Source organism: Sminthopsis crassicaudata, chromosome 1 (genome assembly GCF_048593235.1).
Source record: "Sminthopsis crassicaudata isolate SCR6 chromosome 1, ASM4859323v1, whole genome shotgun sequence".
NCBI classification, from domain to species: Eukaryota; Metazoa; Chordata; class Mammalia; order Dasyuromorphia; family Dasyuridae; genus Sminthopsis; species Sminthopsis crassicaudata.
Window position 1 is genome coordinate 428,302,720 of NC_133617.1, and position 23,395 is coordinate 428,326,114.

A 23,395-nucleotide genomic window follows, 5' to 3' on the forward strand; every position below is an offset into this window, starting at 1 on the left:
ATTCAAATCAAGGAGCTATTAATAAAAGGTTAGAGTACCACATATGTATGATTTCAGTGGAAGGTTATATTTAATTTATAAGCTGACAATAGAAAAAATTGGTGACATTTAGTTTTTAGGCTCATTATCATTTTCAAGTAGAATACATATGTGTACGATGAAGAAATAAATATTTTCAGTTTATTTCTGACAACAGACCTTCAAATGAACTTTTGTATGTTTTCTATGCTTATTCACCTGGTATAGCCTGTCTACAACTTTAGTTAAAGTGACTTATATAAACAATGACAAAATATTTATTGTTTGCCTGGTGGTGACTCTGTAAAGAAGTAAATGATGTTCTCTGCCCTCTGGGATCTTACAGTCAAGTTGGAAAATATAGCATATAAGTGCTTCTAGACAGGATAAGTGCTTAAGGATCAGTTCTTGATGAATATGATAGTGATGCTATATGACCACAGAACAGTCATTTAACTTCTCGGGGCCTCAGTTCCCTACCCCCCCAAAAATGGAGATAATCCTTTTTGTGCTGCAAATCTCAAAAGTGCTATTAAAAAAAGTACTTCAAAGTGCTATAAACATGTGAGCAATTGTAATGAGTTATAAATGTGTCCAGGGCCTAATGTAGTCTTACTATAGACATGTAAATTGAATTTGGGGATAGACAGTTCTCAGATATCAGATCGTAGGATTAAAAATTCCCATCCAGAAATTATCTAGTTTTATTCTCTTATTTCCTAGCAACTATTGTCCCTAAATTTCCCCCTTCTTGACATTTTAAAGCTTCCTGAGGAAAATAAAACAAAGCATGAAATCACCATAAGACATGAGTTCAAGAACCTGCTTCAGATTCTTACTAACAGAATGACTTAATATGTTTTTTAATCACCTTGGATCTCAATCTGTTCCTCTGTACAATGAATATAATAATAGCACCTATATCAGAAATGTTGTGAAGCTCACATGCAATATGTTAAGATGATTAAGTGAAATATGAGCATGTTGAGTACTTTACAAACCTTTAATCTATAAAAATGTAAATTATTACTATTAGTTTTACTGTAGAAGTCTAATATGGAATTAGTAAAAGAAAATTGACAATGCAAACTTTTAAAACGAGGTTATATCTTGAGGCTTGTGATTATTGATTTTTTCCTACTTCTCTCTTTGAATTTGAATTCCTCAGCTACTCAGAACCCCAGAAAATGAAAATATGATCTCAGAACTCTCTGCTCCTCAAGATTTAGGAAAATTCAAGGGCAGTGAGATCTCATTCACTCCCAGGTTATATTTAGCATGTGATCCTGGGGAAATCAATTTCTCTTACTAGTCCTCAGTTTCCTCATCTGTCAAATCAAAGCATTAAATAAGTTGATCTATAAAATCCTTTTACAAGGATTTGTGATTTGTGACCCCAAAGTCACAGGCAGAAAAAAAAATTACAGGTTTGGAAAGATAATATTCATAGACCTGAAATGTAAAGGAAAAGGGCTTCTAAACTGGGGAACAGAGCTGAATATATCTTTTTCTCCACATTTAGTGTGCAGAGGATCTCTGCTCCAAGACATTGAAATGGACCGCATACAATAGGCCAGAAATCAAGAACCTCACCAATAAGTGCAGAATAAAATAGATTCTGGGAACAATGTCTTCCCTTTACCTTAAAGAATGAATGGGTTATTTTTCCTTCCAGAAGAGCAAATTGTTCATTTAATATTCTTATTCTTTCTTTCTAACTGCAGGCAGATCTTGTTTGCAATGAAGATTTTTTTTTTACAAACTGGGAATTGATAATTAACTCATTGAATTTTGAATCAGAAGTCTTGAGTTTTCATTCTGGCTCTGCAGCTTACTTTCGTATGAACTTGGGAAAGTCGGTATGTAGTAGAAAGAGCACTGGATTATAGTCAGAGAAACTGGGTTCAAATCCCACCTCAATTCTGCACTGCCTTTATGACCTTTGTTAACTAACCTCATTTCTTTAGGTCTGTTTTCTTATCTCTAAAATGAGGGGAAATTTTTATTTTCTTTTCATCCCCCTAACACCTGGGGGATTTGATGGTGATTTAATAAATGTCTGCTAGTGTATATTAAATTTTACTCTTAGGGATATAAAAATAATGCTCAGATACTTAGCCAATTAAGTAAAAAAATTACTTAAAATATTGATATTGGGTTAAAAAAAAGTTCACTTTTCATGAAATTGGGATAGTCTCAGTAAATCCAGGTAGGTTGGTATCATGCTCATATTTATGACTGGCTGGCTATAGGAGGCCAAAATTGGGAATTAGTTCTAAATCCAATATTCTGGTTATCTGCTTGTCATATTATTTAGCTCTGCAAAATCAGAAACCAGATTTTCTCAGTTCAGCTATCTCTGATTAACCTTTTTGGTACTTGAGTTCTATAATCACCAGAAATAAAAGGAAAAACTGAAAATTAATGATCTTTGGAGTCAGAGGATCTGGATTCAAATCCTACCTCTAAAACTTAGGCCTGTGTAACTTGAAGTCATTTAACTTCCTTGGGTATAAAATGCTCTGCAAGCCTACAGAAATGTTAATTATTATTATTGTTACTATTGTTATTGTTAGCATTTGTAAAATATTAGGCTAGATGGCCTCTGAGATTCTTTTCAGTTGTCCACTTGTGATCCTGAAAAAATGAGGATGATAATTCCTTCATTTATTGTGAAGAATTCCTTCCTGGTGTCTAAGTATATTGTAAACCAAATTTGTCATCAGATTACTTACTGGACATGGGATCAGGAAATGGGTGGAAGCAGCTAGGGGAACACTGGGTAGGGCACTGGACTTGGAGTCAGGAATTCCTGAGTTCAAATTCAGCCTCAGATACTGCACAAATTATTATTTCTGTTTCCCTCAGTTTCCTCATCTATAAAATGAAGCTAATAATATCACCCACCTCATAAGATCTTTGTGAGGATCAAATGAGATAATAATTGTAAAGTGCTTAGCACAGTGCCTGGAACAGTATATAAACATTAGATATCATCATCTTCATCATCATCATCATCATTATATAGTTTTGAATGTTTTTTACCCAGGGATTGGTTAACTATCTCTTTAAAATATACCCCATCTATGATTAGTTATTGTGGTCTCTATTCCCTGGACTCATCTGGAGACACAGTAATCAGTTCTTACTCTGTGGTTCTTACTCTGTGGTTCTCTAGATTCTATGCAAACCCCAATCCCACTACTTCCATTATGTGACATTATCTTATGATAAATCTGTATCAGCTAATTTGACTACCCCGTATTTTACATTTAGAATGGTAATTCCTTAATGAAATTTCAGGAGATTTCAAGGCACCTTAGTCATTTTAGGATATGGGTTTGAATTCCAACTCTTGCATAATTACTCATTATGTGAATGAGTAAGTCTTTTGTTGTAGATTTTTTTTTCTTTTTTCTTTTCCTTCTTTTTTTGTAATTGTTATTGTTTCTGTTCTGATGTTATTGATATAGGAAACTCTCATTGACGAAAACTCCCTCCCCACACCAGGTAGCCAGTTGTTCACAGAATTTGAAAGTGACAATTCCCTCACCTGACTAGTGGTCATCCAGCCTCCAAATATGGGAAGCTTACTACTTTTGAAGAACTTAAATTATTGGGAAGTTTTTTTCCTAAAAACAATATCAAATTGTCTGTTTGCAAATTTCACCTACTGCTCCTCTTTTGTCCTTTGAGGCTAAACAGAGCAAGTCCAATCCTTCTTCCATTTGACATTTATCACCTCTTCACCTTCTGACTCTTCTCTTGCCTCAGTCTAAGTATACCCAATTCCTTCAAACTATTGTATATTTTATAGTCTTGAGCCCCTTCACCATTTGGTTGTTCTCCTCTGGATACTCTGTGAAGTCCAGTGTCCTTTCATGACTCCTAGAACAACACTCCAAATGAGGTCCAATGAGTGTAGAGTACTGTAAGTCTCACTTCATTCTTGGACAGTATCTCTCTCAACCCTAAGGTCAAATTAGGTTTTGTGGCTGCCACATAACAATGTTGACCCCTATTGAACTTGAAGTCCATAAAAACCCCAAGATCCTTTTCAGAAGAACTGATATATTGTCCAACAATGTCTCTTCTATGCTTTTTTTTTACCCAAGCACAATATTTTATATGTGAACATATATATGCATACATATATTTATATATGTATATATATATAATTTTATATGTGTGTATATATAAAATATATAACATATATGTGTATATATATATGTATATATATATATATATATATATTCTTTTATTGCATTTACTCTTATTAAACTCAGGGCTCTAACCTAAAAATATCCTTGGGTTCTGATTGTCCTCCACTGCATTAGCTGTCCCTTTTGTGACAGCTACAAATTTGACGAACAACTAATAGTCCTATGCAATTTTTAGTCGAGTTTGACGAACATAGAAATGTTTAGAAGTTCTGCATATATAGTTTAACCTATATTAGATTGCTTGTTGTCTTATAGAGGAAACAAGGGAGAAAGGGAGAAAAAATTGGAATACAAGGTTTTGAGAAGCTGAGTGTTAAAAACTATCTTTGCATGTATTTGGAAAAATAAAATACTATAATTAGAGAAAGTTATTTGGGGCCCTGAGATTTAAAGTGACTTGCCCAGGGTCACATTGTAAATATGTCTGCATTGAACCTAGGGCTTTCTGGCTCCGAGGTCAGAGCTCAATCCACTAAGTCATGCTGCTATTAGTTTTAAAGAGACCTTGGAGTTCATCCAAAGCAATCCCTTTATTTTACAGGTAAGGAAACTTGAGGCCTCAGTTAAGTGACATTTGCAAGGTTCACAGGTGGCAAATGGCTGAGCCAGACTTTGCGCCCAGATTTTCCAAATGCTGATCCAGTGACCTTTCCTAGCCTCAGTTTTCTCATCTAAAAAATAAAGAGATTAGACTAAATAATTGGTAGAATCCTTTCTATGAATTTATATCTGTAAGGCACACTCATTATATTAAAAATCTATTTATAAACCATCACTTTTGCTGTCTAATGGCATATATATGATTTTATATTCACTTTCAAAAATAAATTTTCGGATCAAATTCAGATCAAATTCTGTTTAAGGCCTGTTTGGAAATTCTCTATATAGTGACTTTCATGTATTCATTGACTATCTTCTCCAAACTCCAGTTTGCAAAAAAAAAAAAAAATTAATAAAAAATGTTTTTAATCCACAGCTAAATAAATAATTCTATTTTTCTGTCAGTTCTTCTACTTTCCTTTGTTAAGTATACTCTAAGGCATTGAAGGACATTCCAAAATTAATGATAAAAGCCATCTGCCCCAGGCGCCTCATGGGAAGCCTCCCAGTTCTCCCTGAGTGGACAGATTAGGGTTTATAGCTCATAAAAATAAATTTTATGACAAATAGGAAAAGGCATGGGGTTTTAGAAACAGACATATCAGCTACCCAGCAGACAGGACACCCCCTCAAATACTGGATTAATGTACAGTGATGGTAAAAATGAGAGGTGGATGACTGTTTTGCAATTAAAATAAGTTTACTGAGGACAATAAAGCTTTTTGAATACTCACTTTCCTCCTTGCATAGAAAAGGAAAAGGAGCAGAGGAGGAGAGGTTTCTACTTCATCAGGCTTATTATCATTATTATTGATGAAGCTTGTTTTGACATAATACATCCATCTCAACAAGCACCCAAACAATCCCTCCAAAATATCCTCCCCCCCAAAAAAATAGTTAAAACATCCTGGAAGATTAATTTTGATTGTTTGTGTAGGGTGCTCTCCTTTTCTGTTGTTTACCAATTGCTAACAGAATAGGCTCATTTAGAAATGGAAGAGACCTTTGGTGTGAATATTTAATCTGTTGTCTTTGATTTGAGTTTTATCATCTTTTAATGTTATTCTCACTCTTGCATTCATTTTCTGCATTGCTCGTTTGCCCCTGCTTCCTTCTATGTCTCTTCCTACATATTTTTCCATATACTTCTTAATTCTTCATATTCATTGTTCTTTATTTCTATACCTCAATGTCTTTGTGATCTCATTAAAGATAGATTAGAATCCAAACCCCTTGGCCAAAGATCCATATTGATCATTTCACAGAGTCATCAAAAAAAAAACCAAAACTTTTTATAGTTATATTTGAATCATGGTTCCATTAGGAATTTTTTTTTTTTGTGATGTATGTCATAACTTGTTTACTATAGAGTTGCTTTCCAGACTTTCCTATAAGTTCCTGTCAAATATGAAATCCTTTTACTCAGTTATATTTTTTTGGGTCAATTAACATTAAACTATAGTATACATTTGCTTTCTTATGTAATTGATGCCATTTTGATATTCTACCATTTTAACATTTTCCCCTAATACTAGGTAGTTGTTATAATTACTGTTTTGTAACATAATATGATATGTTGACACAAAATTCCTTTCATTCCTATTTTTAATTTCCTTGATATTCTTGATCTTTTGGCTTCTATATATAAATTCTGTTGTTTTGTCTACTTCTGTAAAATATCCTTTGGTAAGTTAATTCATCAACCGTGAACATTTAATATCCCTCCAACTATTTAGGTTTTCCTTTATTTCTATGAAGAGTCATGTATATTTGTGAATCATTTATGTTTCTGGATAGGTAACTCCTAGATATTTAATGTATTTTGTTGTCTTTTTGAATGCAACATCTATCCTTGGCTCCTAGTTTTTATCCTAATTATTGTAATGTTAATGATTTTGTGAATTTAATTTTAATATTTCTCATTTATAAAAATCATTACCCCAATTTTTGTATATTCTCTAGGGTTTTCTAAGGAAGCCATGGTATATGCCAATAGTACATAGTTTTGCTATCTCTTTGCCTATGATTATTTTCTTAGTTGCTTTTTTCAGTCTTAAAACTAACATTTCTAGTACTATGTCCCAGAAAAATGGAGGCAGTGGGCATGCCTGATTTACTCCTAATTCTCCTAGAAAAGCTTTTATCATTATTGTTATAAATAATGATAGCTTTTGGATTTAAACAATATTGCAGCATATTTAAGAAATTATCCTTTTATTTCTGTTTTAATGATACTAATATAAGTAGATATTTTGTGAAAGGCCTTTTTTACATACATTGCTAGAAAATCACGCAATTTTTTTATTGCTCTTATGACAAATTATACTAAGAATTTCCCTAATATTAAGCCACCCTGGGAACTTTTGGATCTTCATTTACAAGTTCAGTGAGAATCCCATGTACAATTTTACTTCACCTAGTTTTTTTCATAAAGAAGTCTGTAGGAATGACATGTTGAAGGCATTTAAATTAATTCAACCAGTCTTCATTCCATGCATACCATATATATAATATTCTATTTGAGGTACCACATATAAAACATTCTATTTGAGGCTAAGAGTTATATATATTTTTTGTGTGTGTGGTATGGTATTAAGATTGATGAATCCATAGACAGAGGATTGGGATATAACTACCAGCTCTTCCACTTGCTACTAGTATGATTTTATATGTTACTTAGCTTCTCTGAGTTTTAGTTTCCTCATATTCAAAAAGTGGGGATTGGACTAGATGATCACTTAGCTGCCTTCTATTTGAAAAGATTCGTACACTCTGCTTTCACACAATTTATCATCTGATAATGGGATAAGCAATAAGACACAATATTTACAGGATAAGTACACTAGAAAACTAAAACATTGAAGGCCTTGTGAGATTTCATAGGAGATCACCAACTAGGGAGATCAAAGAAGGCTTCATGACATAGGTGGTATTTCAATAAAACTTTGAAGATAGGAAGGAATTTACAGGCAATCCAAGGAATGGGGATCAGTGTGAGCAAAAACATAGAAATTGAAAAATTCAGGACATATTTGGGAGGCAGAGGGTATACAAATTAGATTAGAACATAAAGTTACATGAGAACCAGGTAAAAAGGAATTTGAATTTTACTCAGATAATAAGTCTTATTGTTCTTAGCTGCTAAGAATTTTTTGAGAAGAAAAGAAACTTAAATAAATTTAAGAAATAATATTCTGGCAGTGGTATTAAAGATAAATTGGTGTCAGGGAGAAAATAAAAAAGAGAAGTCCTGGCAGTGTAGTGCAATAGACTTCCCATTCCCATATGGGTTACTGCTCTACATGGTAAAGGATTTTAGTCTCGTATTGTTTAGGTATTGTTAAGAAGGACGTAAGTCCTTACTTTGTGAGATCAATACCAAGTCAAACTTCAGGGTCAATCTTTATTAGATTTTTAAATCTTAGCCAACAAAAGGAATATCCTTATTTAAAAAAAAAGAGAAAGTTGCTTCCCAACTATGATATGAAGGGTTCCCAGAATATGACCACCCTGAAAGTTTTCCCCAGTCTGTCAAAATGTCTGAAATTGTACTAGAGTGAAAGTGCAGCAGTCTAAGAACAAATAAGTTCAAATAAGGGCTTAGAGGAATATGAGATCTAAAGAATGGAATGCTGGCTTAAGTGAATAGGTTTTGCTAAATATCAGGTCTGGGGGTGCTGAGCCCCTGGGATTTAGAGGAAAATTTATCAAAAGAGAGGGAGAGAGAGAGAGAGAAATTGGAAGAGGAGTGAAAACAAACTTTGCATATTTCCCAGTTTTATCTTTTACTAAGCAACTTTTGCCAGTTCCAACTTAGAAAGTAATAAGCCTCTCAAAGCAGGACTGAGTGCTGTACCAGTGCTGATGGTAAAAAGCCCTTCCCAAGGAAACTGTTTTCTTCTCTCTAAAAAATGACTGGTTAGAATCTGCTTCCTAGCTATTTCCAACTTAGTGAACTGTACAAACCAATACCTGTAATAGGTAATGCATCTTCTATCTGAGAACTTAGCTGCAAAATCTCAGCTCTTGATTAATGTTTGTCCTAATTATTCAATCCTGCTTGTATGAAACTTTTGCTTACAAGAAATCAAGCATATCTCTAGAAGGGAAAGACTTTGGAGAGTTCCCATGTCAACAAGTATTAAGAACACCTGCTTACCAAGGTTGTCACTTGTGAGGGGCACAGTGTCTATGACCAAAAAAAAAAAAAAAAAAAAAAAAAAAAAGTGCCTGCCTTTGTGTAGTTTAAAATCTATTTGACATGGCAGATTTTAGACATACAAAAAAAGTAGCCAACAATATATTGTGTCATCCAACTTAAATTATGGGCTCCATATCTGTTACATTGTTATATCCTCACTGGGAGAATGTAAATTCGTTGGGGATAGGCACGAATTCATTTTTGTATCTGTTTCCCCAATGTCTAATAACAATGCTTTGTACATACTAGGTGCTCAATAAATGTTTGTTAAATTGAATTGTGTGTAAAGATTGTGAGCACTATAGGAGTTCACTCCCATTTTCAAGAATATAATGTGCTTTTTTTTTTCTTTTCCAAGGATGTTGATGATGCATGAAAAAGCAAGAGAGGGAAGTGTTTAGAAGCCCATGTTTCAGGGAAAGCAAAATAGAGAACTTTGAGTTTAATGGAGTAAATTTGAGCTGGGGCAAGGAAGAGAGAAAAGGAGGAGGAGGAGGAAGAGGTAAACTGTAGAGTTAAAGCCTTCTGTCCCAATTGCATCAATTAAACCAGCGTGAATGTGGGACTGTTAGCCATCTGTGAAAAGCAAAAAACTGTGGCTTTATGTGTTGCTATGACAACCCATGTCCTTGACAACTGAAATGCAATTACTGAGTTTGTAATTATGTCCAGTTCTGTAGGAAAGCTGTGAGGGCTGCTGTCAATACAGCAGAAGTTTGAGCATTTTGTCCCTCCTTTCTGTAGAATCTTATAACTCTTAGACACTTCAGAAGGAGAATGCTTCTTCAGGTCCTTGGAACCGCTGAACTTGGCTTTGGGTTTTTGGTCATCATGCTTCTTATAAGTGCCTGGCTCATCTGAAGTTTTGAAAGTAAGAGTTTATGGAGTCCTAGTGTCAGAGATAAGGGGGCAGAAGAGGAGGGGAGGGGCTGTGCCACTGCTCTGATTCTCTCTTGGACATACCAAGCTTTCCAGCTAGCCCCCTCTTCTCTGCTGACCTGAATGGGAGCCATTTCCTCTGTTCCTCTCCTCGTTCACTCAGAGCAGAGACTTTCTTTTTGCTTACTGTTTGCTCAGTGCTAGCTTGAGATTTAAGCTAGCTAAAATAGGAATATCTATGGAATACTTAATGAATTCTCTACCTTTGGAGAGAAAGGCTCACCTATCCTGAAGCTTTAGCATTGATATAGTGAAAAGTGTACCTGATTGTAAGTCCAAAAGACTTGGATTCAAATTCAGATTTAGCTATTTACTGACTAGATGACTTAGATAAGTCATTTAAACTCTCTTAGCCTGTTTCCTCATGTGTTAAATGAGGCAGAGTTGGAACCTGAGATCCCTTCCAGTTTGAAATTCATTATTCTATGAACCTTCCTACATTCCAAGGGAAAGACAACTTCCTTCCTTTGCTACAGTCATTTTTCAACCAACCAGACCAGACGTGGGAGGTGTTTTCCACAATTGTCAAACAAGAGCCAACTGCCAAGTATAACAGTTGGATCACAGTGAGCCAGCTGATGATGGGATTCCTGACACCTTGTTGATATAAGGGATTCCTAGATTATTTTGGCCCCTAGCCTGATGTTGTGGCTCCCACATGAGTCTTAATCATCTCTGCATCTCCTACAGTACCTAACAAAATGCTTCACACATAAATACACAGTAAATATAGGATGAATAATAATAGCTACCATTCAGGAAGTTTTTTTGATCCTCACTTAGAGCTTTCATTTAAAAAAAAATAAGGCAATGTGATAAGTAATACCAAAAAAAAAAAATTATATAAAAAACAAAAAATAAAAACCCACAATAACCTGTACCCAACCTCAAAGTGTTTACATTCTATTTGAGGATGGAATATTGGTAAAGAAAGGCAGCATGATTCAATGGAAAGAATACTATCTTTGGGGTTAGAGGCCCTGGATTCACATCCTTCTCTGATGCTTTTTCTTTTCTTTTTTGGTACCATATATTTTTATACCATCTTCATTTCCTAATATGTCCTTTCTTCCCCTATAAAGTAACAAATTTAAAAAGAAAAGACAAAAATAGTAATTCAGCAAAACCAACTCACATATCAGCCAATATTTTCTAATATTCTACATCCACAGTCTCCCACTCTCCCAGGAGAGGAGATACATTTTTCCAAGTTTTTATCTAGAATCAAGCTTGGCTGTTATAATTAAATAATATTTAGATTCTTGTTGCTGTTGTTCTTTCCATGTTGTTATATTTCCTAGCTCTGCTTCCTTGTGTATCAGATAAGATTCTATGCTTCTCTGAATTCATATTTTTACCACATAATATTTCTTTATTCATGTACTACAATTTGTTGACTTTTTCTGATAGGCATCAGCTTTCTAGTTCTACTCTTTGTCACCAACAAAAATAAACAAATAAAAAAATGTTTTAAGAATATTTTGTATATAGAAGCTTTCTTGTCTTTTGTCTATGTAAGGGATAAGCCTAGATGTATAGGGTCTCTGAATCAAAGCATGTATGTTTTGCCCCTCCCCCCTTTTACTTGATTCTAATGGCTTTCCAGAATGACCAACAGCAAATTAATGTACCTGTCTTTCTGGAGCTCTTCCAACACTGGCTATTTCCATCATTCATCATCTTTGCCAGTTTACTAGGTATAGGGAGAAATCTAAATTATTTGGGTTTACATTTCTCTTATTATTAGTCACCTGGAGTAATCTTTCATATGATTGTTGATATTTTACAACTCTTCATTTGAGAAATGGTGGTTCTTATCCTTTAGTCAATTATCCAATAGGAAACTGCTCTTGATTTTACATATTTACATTACTTTTCTATATGACTTAGCTATCAGACACTTGGAGAAATGTGGCACAAAAACAATTTCCCCCTCCAGTCAATGATTAATGAATAAGATCAATTATTCATGCATAAACTTTTCAATTTCATATACTTTAAATGATCTACTTTCTCTTTTTAAAAAATCTCCTCTATCTCTCCACCCACATGTAGCTGTGAAAGATACATGCTCACATTCTCTTCTATTTTTTTCTTTTATGATTTAATTTTTTACATCCCAATCCTTATTTTAAACAAATAAAAGTATGGTACCTTTGGAAGAACACCGACTTGAATCAGTCTTGCCCCTAATGCTTACTGCCAGGCTTCAGTTTATTCATTTGTAAAATGAAGATGTTAGACTATATAGCCTTTTAAGGTCACACTACATTTAAATCTATGATAATAAGATGTTTGTACAATAATGTATAAGGAAGTGAGAACATAGCAACTGGGGAGAACAAGAAAAATTAAAGTGTTAAATAAAGAAGCACCAATCACAATCTTCCCTCCAACTCAATAAGCGCTGGTAGCTAATTTTACCAACTGCTTTACTGAGCTCAGCAATTCATTGATGTACTGTTTGCATATTTATTCCAGGACTAGAACCCCCAGGTGCCACAATTTAACACAGATCCTTTATAGATCTGGTAAACACACTGACTCATCAACCAATTCTTCAGCCCTTTCTGGAATAGTTTTTCAATCCCACAATCTAGAATGAAAGGCTCACTGAGAATTTTAAATCTCTCAGGGGAGAGGGGACAATTCTGACTTTTGATTGATGGTGTGGTGATCAACTGGAATTGCTAGTGACTCTGTTTGAAGTAAACCCTAATGGATGCTTGTTGGTTGATTGATTGATAAGATACTTCAAGGTCTGTGCCAGGAATTGGTGACACAAAAAACAAAAATGAAACCATCTAGGGAGTACTGAAAGCTATACATTTCAGTATATAAGAAAGAAGAGAAGGGAACAAGTTTTTATTAAGTGTCTTTTATATGCACTGATCTAGACACTTTTTTCTAGAAAAGGAGAAAGACACATGGAGATATATATGTTCAAACCTTTTTGTTGCTGTTGTTGCTGGTTGCTTGCTTGCTTTTTTTTTTTTTTTTTTTCTTTCTTGTATTTTTCCCCTTTTGATTTGATTTGATTTTATGTTTGTGTGTGCGCAGCATGACAAATGTGGAAATATGTTTAGAAGAATTGCACATGTTTAACCAATATTGGATTGTTTGCTATCTTGAGGAGTGGGGGAAGAGTGAGGAGAAGGAGAAAATTTTGGAACAAATCAGGTTTTGCAAAGGTGAAATGTTGAAAACTATCTTTGCATAGTTTTTGCATATTTGCATGTAGTTGGAAAAAGGAAATATCAAGATTTTTTTAAAAAATGCCTGGATTTAGAATAATGTAAAAAAAAATGTTTAACTGTTTCTGGCACACTTGTATAGAAAGCACAGAGTATAGAATTTTTTTTCTTCACCAAAGGGTACAACATTTAAACAGATAAATATCAATTTGGGCTGTAGTAAATGTCAGTGTTACACAATGAGACATTTCTTGATCTAAAATGTATTGATGTGTGACTTTTCACCTTCTTACAAGTACACATATGCTATTAGTATTATCAGAGATCTTCCCTTTTGGAAACAAGTCAACTTAATTTAAAGTAAAAGCATGCTAGAGGAAATATCTTACAGGAACTATAATAATTTTTTTCAATTATAGATTAATAGATTTGCAGTGATATCAATAATCTGAAAGCTCCCCATTCCCTAAGAAAAAAATTAAATATAAGGAAAATAATATAACACTTCATTTAACTAATGCTAAAATTAAACTGATGTTTAAACTTTTCCCAAGATGCTTTATTTTCAGGCTGTAAAAGTCAACAGAATTAGCTAATTATATGCATCTTCAGAAGAAATTTTCTAATTAGTACCCAAGAGACTTGAGTTTAAGCCCTGGGTAGGAGAAGAAGGGGTCATGAATAGTGGTCCAATGAATAGAAAGCAGAGCCTGTAGCTAGGAAGACCTGAGTTCAAAACCAGCCTCAGATATTCACTAGCTATGTGGCTTTGGGCAAATCATTTAGTCTTTTGTCTGCCTCAGTTTCCTCACCTATAAAAAAGAATTATTATAGCACTTTTGAGAGTTCCTTTTGAGGATCAAAGAGCTCTGCAAATCATAAAGCACAATATTAATACTGACTATAGGTATTATAACTATGACTTTGACTCATTGTTTGAAGTTGGGCATGTTACTTCCCCACATTGAGCTTCATCTATTATATCTAAAAAGAAATCCTAGTAAAAAGAAGGGTTTATTTAAAATCAGAGAATCTGAGTTTAAATGCCAGTTCTGCTGCAATGACCATATAATTATAGATAAGTAACTTAACTTTGTAGTACTTCTCTAAGACTATAAGTTTCAGCCCTGGCATGGGCTCATGGATCTAAAAATGGAAGAATTTCATAGATCATTGAGTCCAACTCCTTTGTTTTACAGAGGAAACCAAGGTCCATAAGGATAGAGTGGCTTACCGATGGTTATACTGATAGTAAGCATCAGAGGTAAGATTTGAGTCCAGATCCATATAGGATACAAAATCATAGGTCTAGAGTTAGAAATGATCTGAAAGTACATTTGCCACCAACATCATTTTGGAAATGAGGAAATTGAAACCCAAGGAGGTAAGCACGGAGAGCGGGAGTGGAGGTGGGAAGACCAGGATTTGAATTGATGTATTCTGATTAGAGAGCCAGTGCTCCCTCCCTCCCACCTAGGAGAAATGGGATTTCTTTACACTAATAAAATCAGAAGAAAAGGAGGAGGAGGAAGAGGAGGAAGAACAGAAGGAGGAAAAAGAGGAGGAGTAAGAACAAAAGGAAGACTAGAGGAAGAGGAGGTGCAAGAGCAACAGGAGGAAAAGGAGGAAAAGGAAGATGAGGAGAAGGATGAGGAATGGGGGAAGAGAAAGAGGAGAAAAATCAAATATCCCAGTTTTCTTTTCTCAAAACATGACATGCAGATTTTATTTCCATTCTGAAGTATGTGGGAACCATTTGTAGAACTGATTTGTGTTAGTATCCTTTGCTTTTAAAATTTTTGGTTTTTAACCTTTTGTATTACCTATTGTGCAGAAAGAATGCTCTTAACTTTTGTAATATGATTTGTAATATGATTGTTCTGTCTCACAATAGCTCACATTTATATATTATTTCAGTCTATAAGGTACTTTCTTCATAAATACTGGGAGGATAGGAAGTTAGGTCCCTTCTATTTTATATAGGTCTATGATTCTAGTATAAGTGCAATTAACTTCATTTTACAGATGAAAAAACTAAGGCCCAGAGAAAAAATGATTGTATTAGGTTTTATTCTATTGACTGCAAAGTAGCAGGAATAATACTATTTACTAAGACTTATGCTTATAGAGAAAGAAAAATTACTCCTGGAATTTGAAAGGGATCAGAGGTCCTTAAGGCTATCCCTAAATCTACCACTTTTTGGTCATGGACAAACTCTGACCTCAGTTTCCTTTTCAAAAAAATTGATTTTAATATTCTTACAATATACTTCACAAGGTGTAGGTGGCAAAAGAACTTCATAAAGCCTGAATTTTATTCCCATATATGTAAGGCATTTTTATGAAATAATGAAAACCTTCACCATGATGAAATTCTCTACTGAACCTAATTCCCTTATAATTGTAGTTCATATTTCAGTTAGTTCCCTTCTGAAAAGAATCAGATTCAATGTGATAGAAGCTTAGCTGTGCACCACAGGAATATTTGATTCATTCTGGCATCCTTGCTCATCTCTCAGCTTAGCTAGTGAATTCTGGGATTCTTGTTCTTGATAGGAATCAAGAGGAGCACACAACTCAAACCTGCGAAGCCACCTTAGACATCATCTTTTTTGTTTGTTTTAAAGATGAGAAAACCAAGACTCAAATGTCAGGTGGTCTGGATTTGACCCCAAGCTTTTGGACTCTAAATCCAAGGCTTTTTCCACTAAATCATGCTCTGACCTCTCAGGAATAAATTATTTGATAAGCTGCCAGCCCAGAAGGGTTTCTCATTATCCCTCCAGTGTTTCCCTCATGCAGTGTTCAATGAGCCAAATCATGACTCAGAAAAGCAGACTTATGAAAGATGAGACTTCAGATAACTTCTGTCTAGGCTATGAGCCAAAGATTTGTTTTGTAGCAAAAAGTACCATATTTTTCTGAATATATGCCACACACTTTCCCATAACCTGGTTTTTTAATAAGTAGAGTACAATATTAAGTTTAAAATTTCTATTTCCCCATTTTATAAGATCATAGATTTAGAGCTGAAAGGAACCTTAGAAACCATCTAGAAAAAAACTCTTCATTTTACAATGAGGAAACTGATGCCTAGAGAAGTTAAGTAATTTGGTAAAGATCATGTAAGTAGTTTTAAAATATTTGGGATCTGAACCTGAATCTATCTATCTATCTATCTATCTATCTATCTATTTATTTATGCAAGGCAGTTGGGGTTAAGTGACTTGCCCAGGGTCTCACAGCTGGTAAGTGTTAAGTGTTTGAGCCAGGATTTGAACTCAAGTCCTCCTGACTTCAGGGCCAGTGTTCTATCCATTATATCACCTAGCTGCTCCAGATCTAAGGCTCTTTCCATATATCTATGGTCCTATCACTATGAATATTCCTTTTATCAAAACTGCTCATAGCCCACTCATCACATGCAGATCTTGTTCATGTTTTGCAAGGGTTCTTCACAGACTCTACTCAATGTTCTTTGTGACTACAGAAGAACTATTCATCTGTTATCCTTTACTCTTGTTATTCACACACTGATCTACCTTTTTTTTCTCCAGTCATGCAATTCTTCAGTGATGTCGCATAAATGGGACAGGTTATTCTTGCACCCATCCTGTATGTCTACAGTTGCCCATTCAGTTACTTGCAAATCTGATTTTTCAGAAATTGTATTATACCTTGATTTACTATTATATAACATGATTAAAGTTAGGCTTTTAAATAAGAATTTATTGGTATCTTTTTTGTTTTTATGTAGCCTAAATTCTCTTTTGTATCCCTTCTGCCTGCCCCTCAAAATGAAGAATACTTTTTTTAAGAAATGAAAATAGAGGAAGAGAAAAAACCACAATAATCAGTAATTTTTAAAAATCTGCCAAAATATTTGACAATGTAATGCAATATATTCAATACACCCATGCAACAACTACATGATTTGCCATCCTTCCTCCTTCCCTCCTCCTCACATCTGTAAAGAAGTAGGGGAAGGTGTCTTTATATATAGCCTCTCCCAGGCCAACCTTGTTCTTTAATTCATTTTTATTGTTTTTATGGTTTGGTGATCTTTCTGTTTACATGGTTATAGGCATTGTGTACATTATTTTCTCTACTTATTTCACTTTCCATCAGTCAATATAAACCTTTTCATTCTGGTGAATATTCATCATAGTTTTTGTTTTTTACAGCACAGTAATACTTTGTTACATTTATGTTCCACATTTTACCCAATCAGAGACTTCTACTTTCTTTCCAGTTCTTAGCTTCTTCAAAAAGTACTGCCATAATTAATTGCATATGAAACCCTGCCTTTTTATCAATTATCTCCTTAAGTTATATAGGTAGGAGAATCTTCATGTCAAAGAATATGGATATTTTAGCCTCTTTGTTTGCATAATTTCCAAAGTATTTTCCAGGATTCAAGCTTCATCAATTTTTGCACCAATCTCTCTATATGCCTCCAGCAATCACTATTTAAAGGAGCTATTTTTGTTAAAAATAAATAAATAAATAATACAGGGTTTTCTTCTGAGAAATAGCTTGAAATGGTCACAAATACTTCACAGTTTCATAAATGCAACCCAACCTTCTCTCTCTGCAATCCTTTTGGCTCAGCCAGGTGGCACAATGATTAGAATATTGATTTGGAGTCAGGAAAACCTGAGTTTCAGGTTCAGCCTTATACACTTCCTAGTCATGTGGCTTTAGGCAAGTCACTTAATGTAAGTCTGCTTCAGTTTCCTCAACTACAAAATAGGGATAATAATAGTGCTATTAGCTCCCTTACAGAGCTGCTGTGAGTGTCAAAAGACGTGCTATTTGTAAAGTGCTTAACACAGTGCTTGGCACATAGCAGATGCTTGACAAATGCTTATTCCCTTCTTTCCTCCTTTTAAAGATTTGTGTACAAGAAGCTGCTATCCAACTGCCTGTCAAATTCTGAACATTAGGTCTTTTTCATCCATTTAATTTTTTTCTCTATGGATTTACTAAGTGAATCTTTTTTGGTTAACTATAGAGTTCATTGTAGAGGTTCTGTATAGTTCTAGGACATGATGTAATTAGCACATTTGCAAACTACATTTGAATGACCAAAGGAAGCCCTCTTCCAGTGTAGAACATTCCTTGTGATATACATCTCTTTTATGCTTATTTCACATTAATAATCACAGTGGGTAGGGAGATAGAGTCAGAAAAACAGGGTTTAATTCTAGCCTCAAATGCTTACTAAATGTGTGACTCTGAACACATCACTTAACTTCTATTTATTTCAGTTTCCTCCTCTGTAAAACAGCAGTAACACCTACCTCTCAATTGTTGTAAGGAACAAATGAGATAATATCTGTAAAGTATTTTGTAAACCTTAAAGTATTATGTGTTTATTATTACAATACTCTGATGCATGGGAATTAAGAGAAACCAGGGTTAGATTCTCACTTCTTGCATTAATTAGCCATGTTACCATAAGTAAGCCAACTTAAACTCTATGTAAACGTTTTTCTTCATCATCAACAAAATGGGGAATAATAATAATTAACTAAAATACTTCACAAGATTGAATGAAGATCAAGTTAGGTAATGGTGTGCTAACTACATTATTACTACTATGTATAATAGCATTTTAGTAATTATGTAATATTTTCCAAGAAATATTATAGGATCTAATATGATAGAGAAAAAGATAGAGAAAGAGAAAGATGAAGAGATTAAAAAAGAGAGAGAGGGAGGGAAAATTTAACTAGCACATGGGGGAATCAGACCTATCACATTGATTTTTTTGTATTATGGAGCTATAGTTGTAAGAGGTAGCATGGGCAAACTGAAAATGGAACAAGTCATTTTCTATTTCTTTTCTCTGGGCCTTAATTTCCCCATCTGTAAAATGAGGTGCTAGATTAGATGACCATGGGATCAATGTAGAGCTTGAAAGGACCTCAAAGGTCATTTTGCCTTCATTTTTATGGAGGCCAAGGGAGGTTAAGTGACTTGCCTAAGATCAAAGAAATCATAAGAATCAGAGGTGTTGAACCCTGTAACTCCAAAATCAATGATCCTTATGAACTAGGCATTCAACCCCAGGCTTTTATTTTAAAGTGCCCTAAATTGCCTTGGTATACAGCATAACATCTCTTCTTTGACCTCAATAGTCAACAAGGCTGGCCATTATGACTGAAATAATTTACCTAATTAAATTTATCTAATTTAAGCAACAATGAAAAACTTCAGAATTCTGAGTAATACAGGAAACAGTTGTGACATGAAAAGATCCTCAATTCTAGAGCTGGAAGAGATTGTAGAGCTCATCACGTTAAATCCTTCCCCTATATTAACGTGTAGGAAACTGAGGTATGGTTTTAATAATTTGCCCAAGGTCAAACATCTACTAAGTGTCTTAAGTTGAGACCTAACCCTTTGTCTTCTTCATTCCAAGTCTAGCAGAAAAGCTTTGAATAAGACTTATATTCTAAGATATATAGCCAGTGTACTTATTGGATCCTGCTTGACTCTACCTAGCTTAGATAGAGAGCCAGCCTTGGTAAGGAATACACAGGTTTATCTTCAGCCTCTTACATATATATATTGGCTAAGTGAGTGCCTTAATCTCTAAAGTGGACTCTTTAGGGCTTCAAATTACAGAGTAGGGAAAAGGTGCAGATCTGAATTGGTAGAAGTTTTCTTATTGGAAGGTCCCTTGTACCAATAAAAACCATAGGTTTAGTTTTAAAATCCAAATGTATTTGTTATAAGGGAGGTGAGCTGTTTTGTTTTGTTTTAGGGGAAAGGATGGATACAATATTGGGTACAAGAAGAGCAGCAGTATATATAGCAACTCTTTGTGGTGGCAAAGAATTGGAAATTAAGGGGGTGCTTATCAATTGAGGAATGGCTGAACAAATTGTGTTTTTGGGGGTTTTGTTTTTTGTTGTTGTTTTTGTTTTTGTTTTGTTTTGTTTTGATTTGTTTGGTTTTTTTGCTAAGGCAATTGGGGTTAAGGGACTTGCTCAGGGTCACACAGCTAGGAAGAGGTCAAATTTGAACTCAGGTCGTCCTGACTTCCGGGTTGGTGCTCTATCCACTGTGCCATCTAGCTGCCCCACAAATTGTGTTTTATGAATATAATAGAATGCTATTGTTCTCTAAGAAATGATGAATAAGGGGCTGTGTGACCCTGCACAAGTCACTTAACCCCAATTGCCTCAGCCAAAAAAAAAAAAAAAAAGAAAAAGAAAGAAAAAGAAAAAGAAATGATGAGCAGGAAGATTTCAGAAAAATCTGAAAAATTTTACATGAAATGATGCTGAATGAAGTGAGCAGAATCGAGAACAGTCTTACATAGTTACAGCAACATTATGCAAAGGTCATCTTTGATAGATCTTCTCATCAATCATTGTGTTGCTTATTTTTTATCAATAATACAATGCTCTAAGACAATTCCAAAAGACTCATGCTTTCTACAACCAGAAAAAGAATTTTGGTGTCTGATACAGATCAAAGTATACTATTTTAACTTTTTGTTTTGTTTTGTTTTTTTCCTGTTTTTTTCCTTTTGTTCTGATTCTTCTTTCATAACATGACTAATAAAAAAAAGTGCTTAATATGATTGTACATGCTATTTAAGAAAAGAAGAAAAAGAAAAGTCCACTGGGCTCAGTCAATCAATAAGCATTTACTAAGGGCTTACTATTTGCCAATCACTGTGGCTAGGAAACAGGTTTCTTTTCCTTCTGGCTCTACTAAGAGATTTCCTATGGGACTTTTTTATGTGACCCTAACTGTGAATAGGTTGTTGGCTCTCTCCACATCTGTAAAATTGGGGATAATACCCCATGAATTGTTGTGATGCTCCAATGAGGAAGTGCCCCTGTAAAGGCGAAGAAAGACAATTGTAAGGGATTAAACCTTAGGGGTGTTTTCTCTTTTCAGACCCACCAGGTAGGACCTTTCCTAACCCAGGTGCAACTTATAGAGATCTAAGTGAGATTTTCTGATTTCTTTCCAGGATCATTGTCAGCAAAGGAATTCTCTGAAGTTCCTGACCGTCCCTTGACTGAAGATGGCTTCCATGCTGCTCAGTCGACAGCTGACTTGTGCAGTCCAGCAAAATTGCCGGTTGTTTGTATCTGGTAAGTACCTAGAGTATCTTAGCAAAAAAAGCTGATTTTTCATTGGAAGATATCTCCAAGTCTGGAGCTTCCTTGTCTTGTATATCTTTAGAAAACAGTGTTTCTATTAAAAGCAATTAAGTTAAAATAGCTTTATGTGAAAATCTCCACTAATAGTGCCACAATAATTTATATAGACATACCTATGTCATTATTAGATATTGAAGACAATTCTTTGTTGTGTCAAGAATAATCTTTCATATCATACTTCACACGACTTGTAATTCCCAACATTATTTGTAATCAGCAAACTTGAGTATATTTGTACCAGCATTGTGATATGCTGTGACTGTACTGCTAAAAATGAATTATTGACTTAATATATAGAGTGTTCCAAAAAAAAAAAAAAAAAGAAAAAAAGAAAGAAAGAAAGAAAAAAGAAAAGGATGTTTTCTGGAGCCCAGCACAGCATGTAAAAGATGCTTAATAAATACCTATAGAGTTGAACTGGACTGAATTGAATTCATTTAGACCTACAAAAGAACCACTTGCAGTTAATCAATTTGAAAAGCATTTACCAGGCACTGAGCACAAAAATAAATAAATAAATAAAAACAACCCTTTCCCTCAAGAAGCTTACATTCTCATGTGAGAGACAACTGGAAAATAAATTGTGTTTTGAGAGAAGATAGACTATGAAAGAAAAAGGGATTTGCTAACCATAATAAACTTCCACCTCTTAACTCAGAGGCTCTTATGTGTGCCTTTTCAGTGTGATATCAGAGTATTGAGCATGCCTAATTGGCCCACAATCCTCACATTCCCTACAGAGGTATGGGAGAGAGATCATTGAAGTCTACTAGTCAATCCACTATAGCTAGCATTTATTAAGCATTTCCTATGTACAAGGCCCAATGATTTGTGCTGGGATACAGAAAAAGACAAAAGCAGCCTCTGCTCTTATGGAATGAACAATCTAATAGGGAGACCAAGAGGAAAAAAAAAATTGTAGATATCTGTATTTCTATATATAGTTGTATAGAAAAGATAAATTGGGGGTAATCTGAGAGAGAAGGCAGTAAGATAAAGAGAAAGGCTCTTTGCAGAAGGTAGAATTTCAGCTGAGGCTTGAAGGAAGCCAGGGAAGCCAGGAGGTGGAGGTGATATGGGAGAGAGCGCCAAGCTTAGAGGACAGTCAATGAAAAAGATCAAAGCCGGGAGATGGAGTATTTTCTGTAAAAACAGCAAGGATTGTCACTGGATTTCGTTAGACAGGAGGGAGGTGTTAGGAGACTAGAAAGATGGGACATTTAGGACACTTAAAGGGGGGCACATAAGACAGTACAATGAAATTATATAATTTAGATTTTGACAAGATAAAGAGATCCAACTTACTCTTCCTCAGTAAATAATAAAGTTATTATAGACTTTTGTTGATTTTTTTTTTGTTTCCCTTTTGCCTAGAATTCCTTCTGTATCTTTCTCCCCATCCCATCTTCCAGAACACCACTCTATATAAGAAAAAAAATTTTGAAGGGGGGGGAAAGTTCAGTGAAGCTAATTAGTACAGTGAAAAAATATGAGAGTATATGCATTGTTCCACCAATTTCTACTGCGAGAGAGAGAGAGAGAAAATAGGGAATATTTATCATATTTCATCTTTGGAACCAAACTTTCAACAAGCATTTATTAAATGTCCTCTTTGTGCTGAATGATGAGGATACAAACAGAAAAGAGGCAATCTCTGCCTTCAAGGAGCCTACATTCTAATGGAAAAAGCCATATTCTCTAATTAAGTTCATATTCTATAAAATCTACTCCAAAGGGAGTAGATAAATTCATTTCAGAATTCATCCTCGGAGTAAGAGGAATAAAAAAATATATGCTTGTATATGTGTAGAGGACTGTAGATAGTAGGGAACTCTGGGAAAAGCATGCTTGAAGCAAGGATACTTACAGCAGGATGTTGACTCAGTGTGATTGATGAGATAATATTCCTTAATTCACATATACTTAGTGTGATATGGTGATGTAATGGTTCTGCAATTGGCACATGCTCAGTGTGCTGTAGTGATATTTAAGGGCTGAGAGGACTCAAGACTCCATCCTTGACCATCATCC

The 23,395-nt window shown here is 34.6% G+C and overlaps 1 protein-coding gene across 1 annotated transcript in view; it reads left to right on the top strand.

Annotated features, from left to right (window-relative positions):
• The window catches only part of ABAT (4-aminobutyrate aminotransferase), a 125,617-nt gene that overhangs the window by 42,506 nt on the left and 59,716 nt on the right, over positions 1 to 23,395 (top strand). The window contains exon 2 of the mRNA XM_074280515.1: positions 21,172 to 21,295. Within this exon, the coding sequence (XP_074136616.1) occupies positions 21,226 to 21,295 (70 nt within the window). The 5' untranslated portion in view covers positions 21,172 to 21,225. The remainder of the gene's footprint in view (positions 1 to 21,171; positions 21,296 to 23,395) is intronic.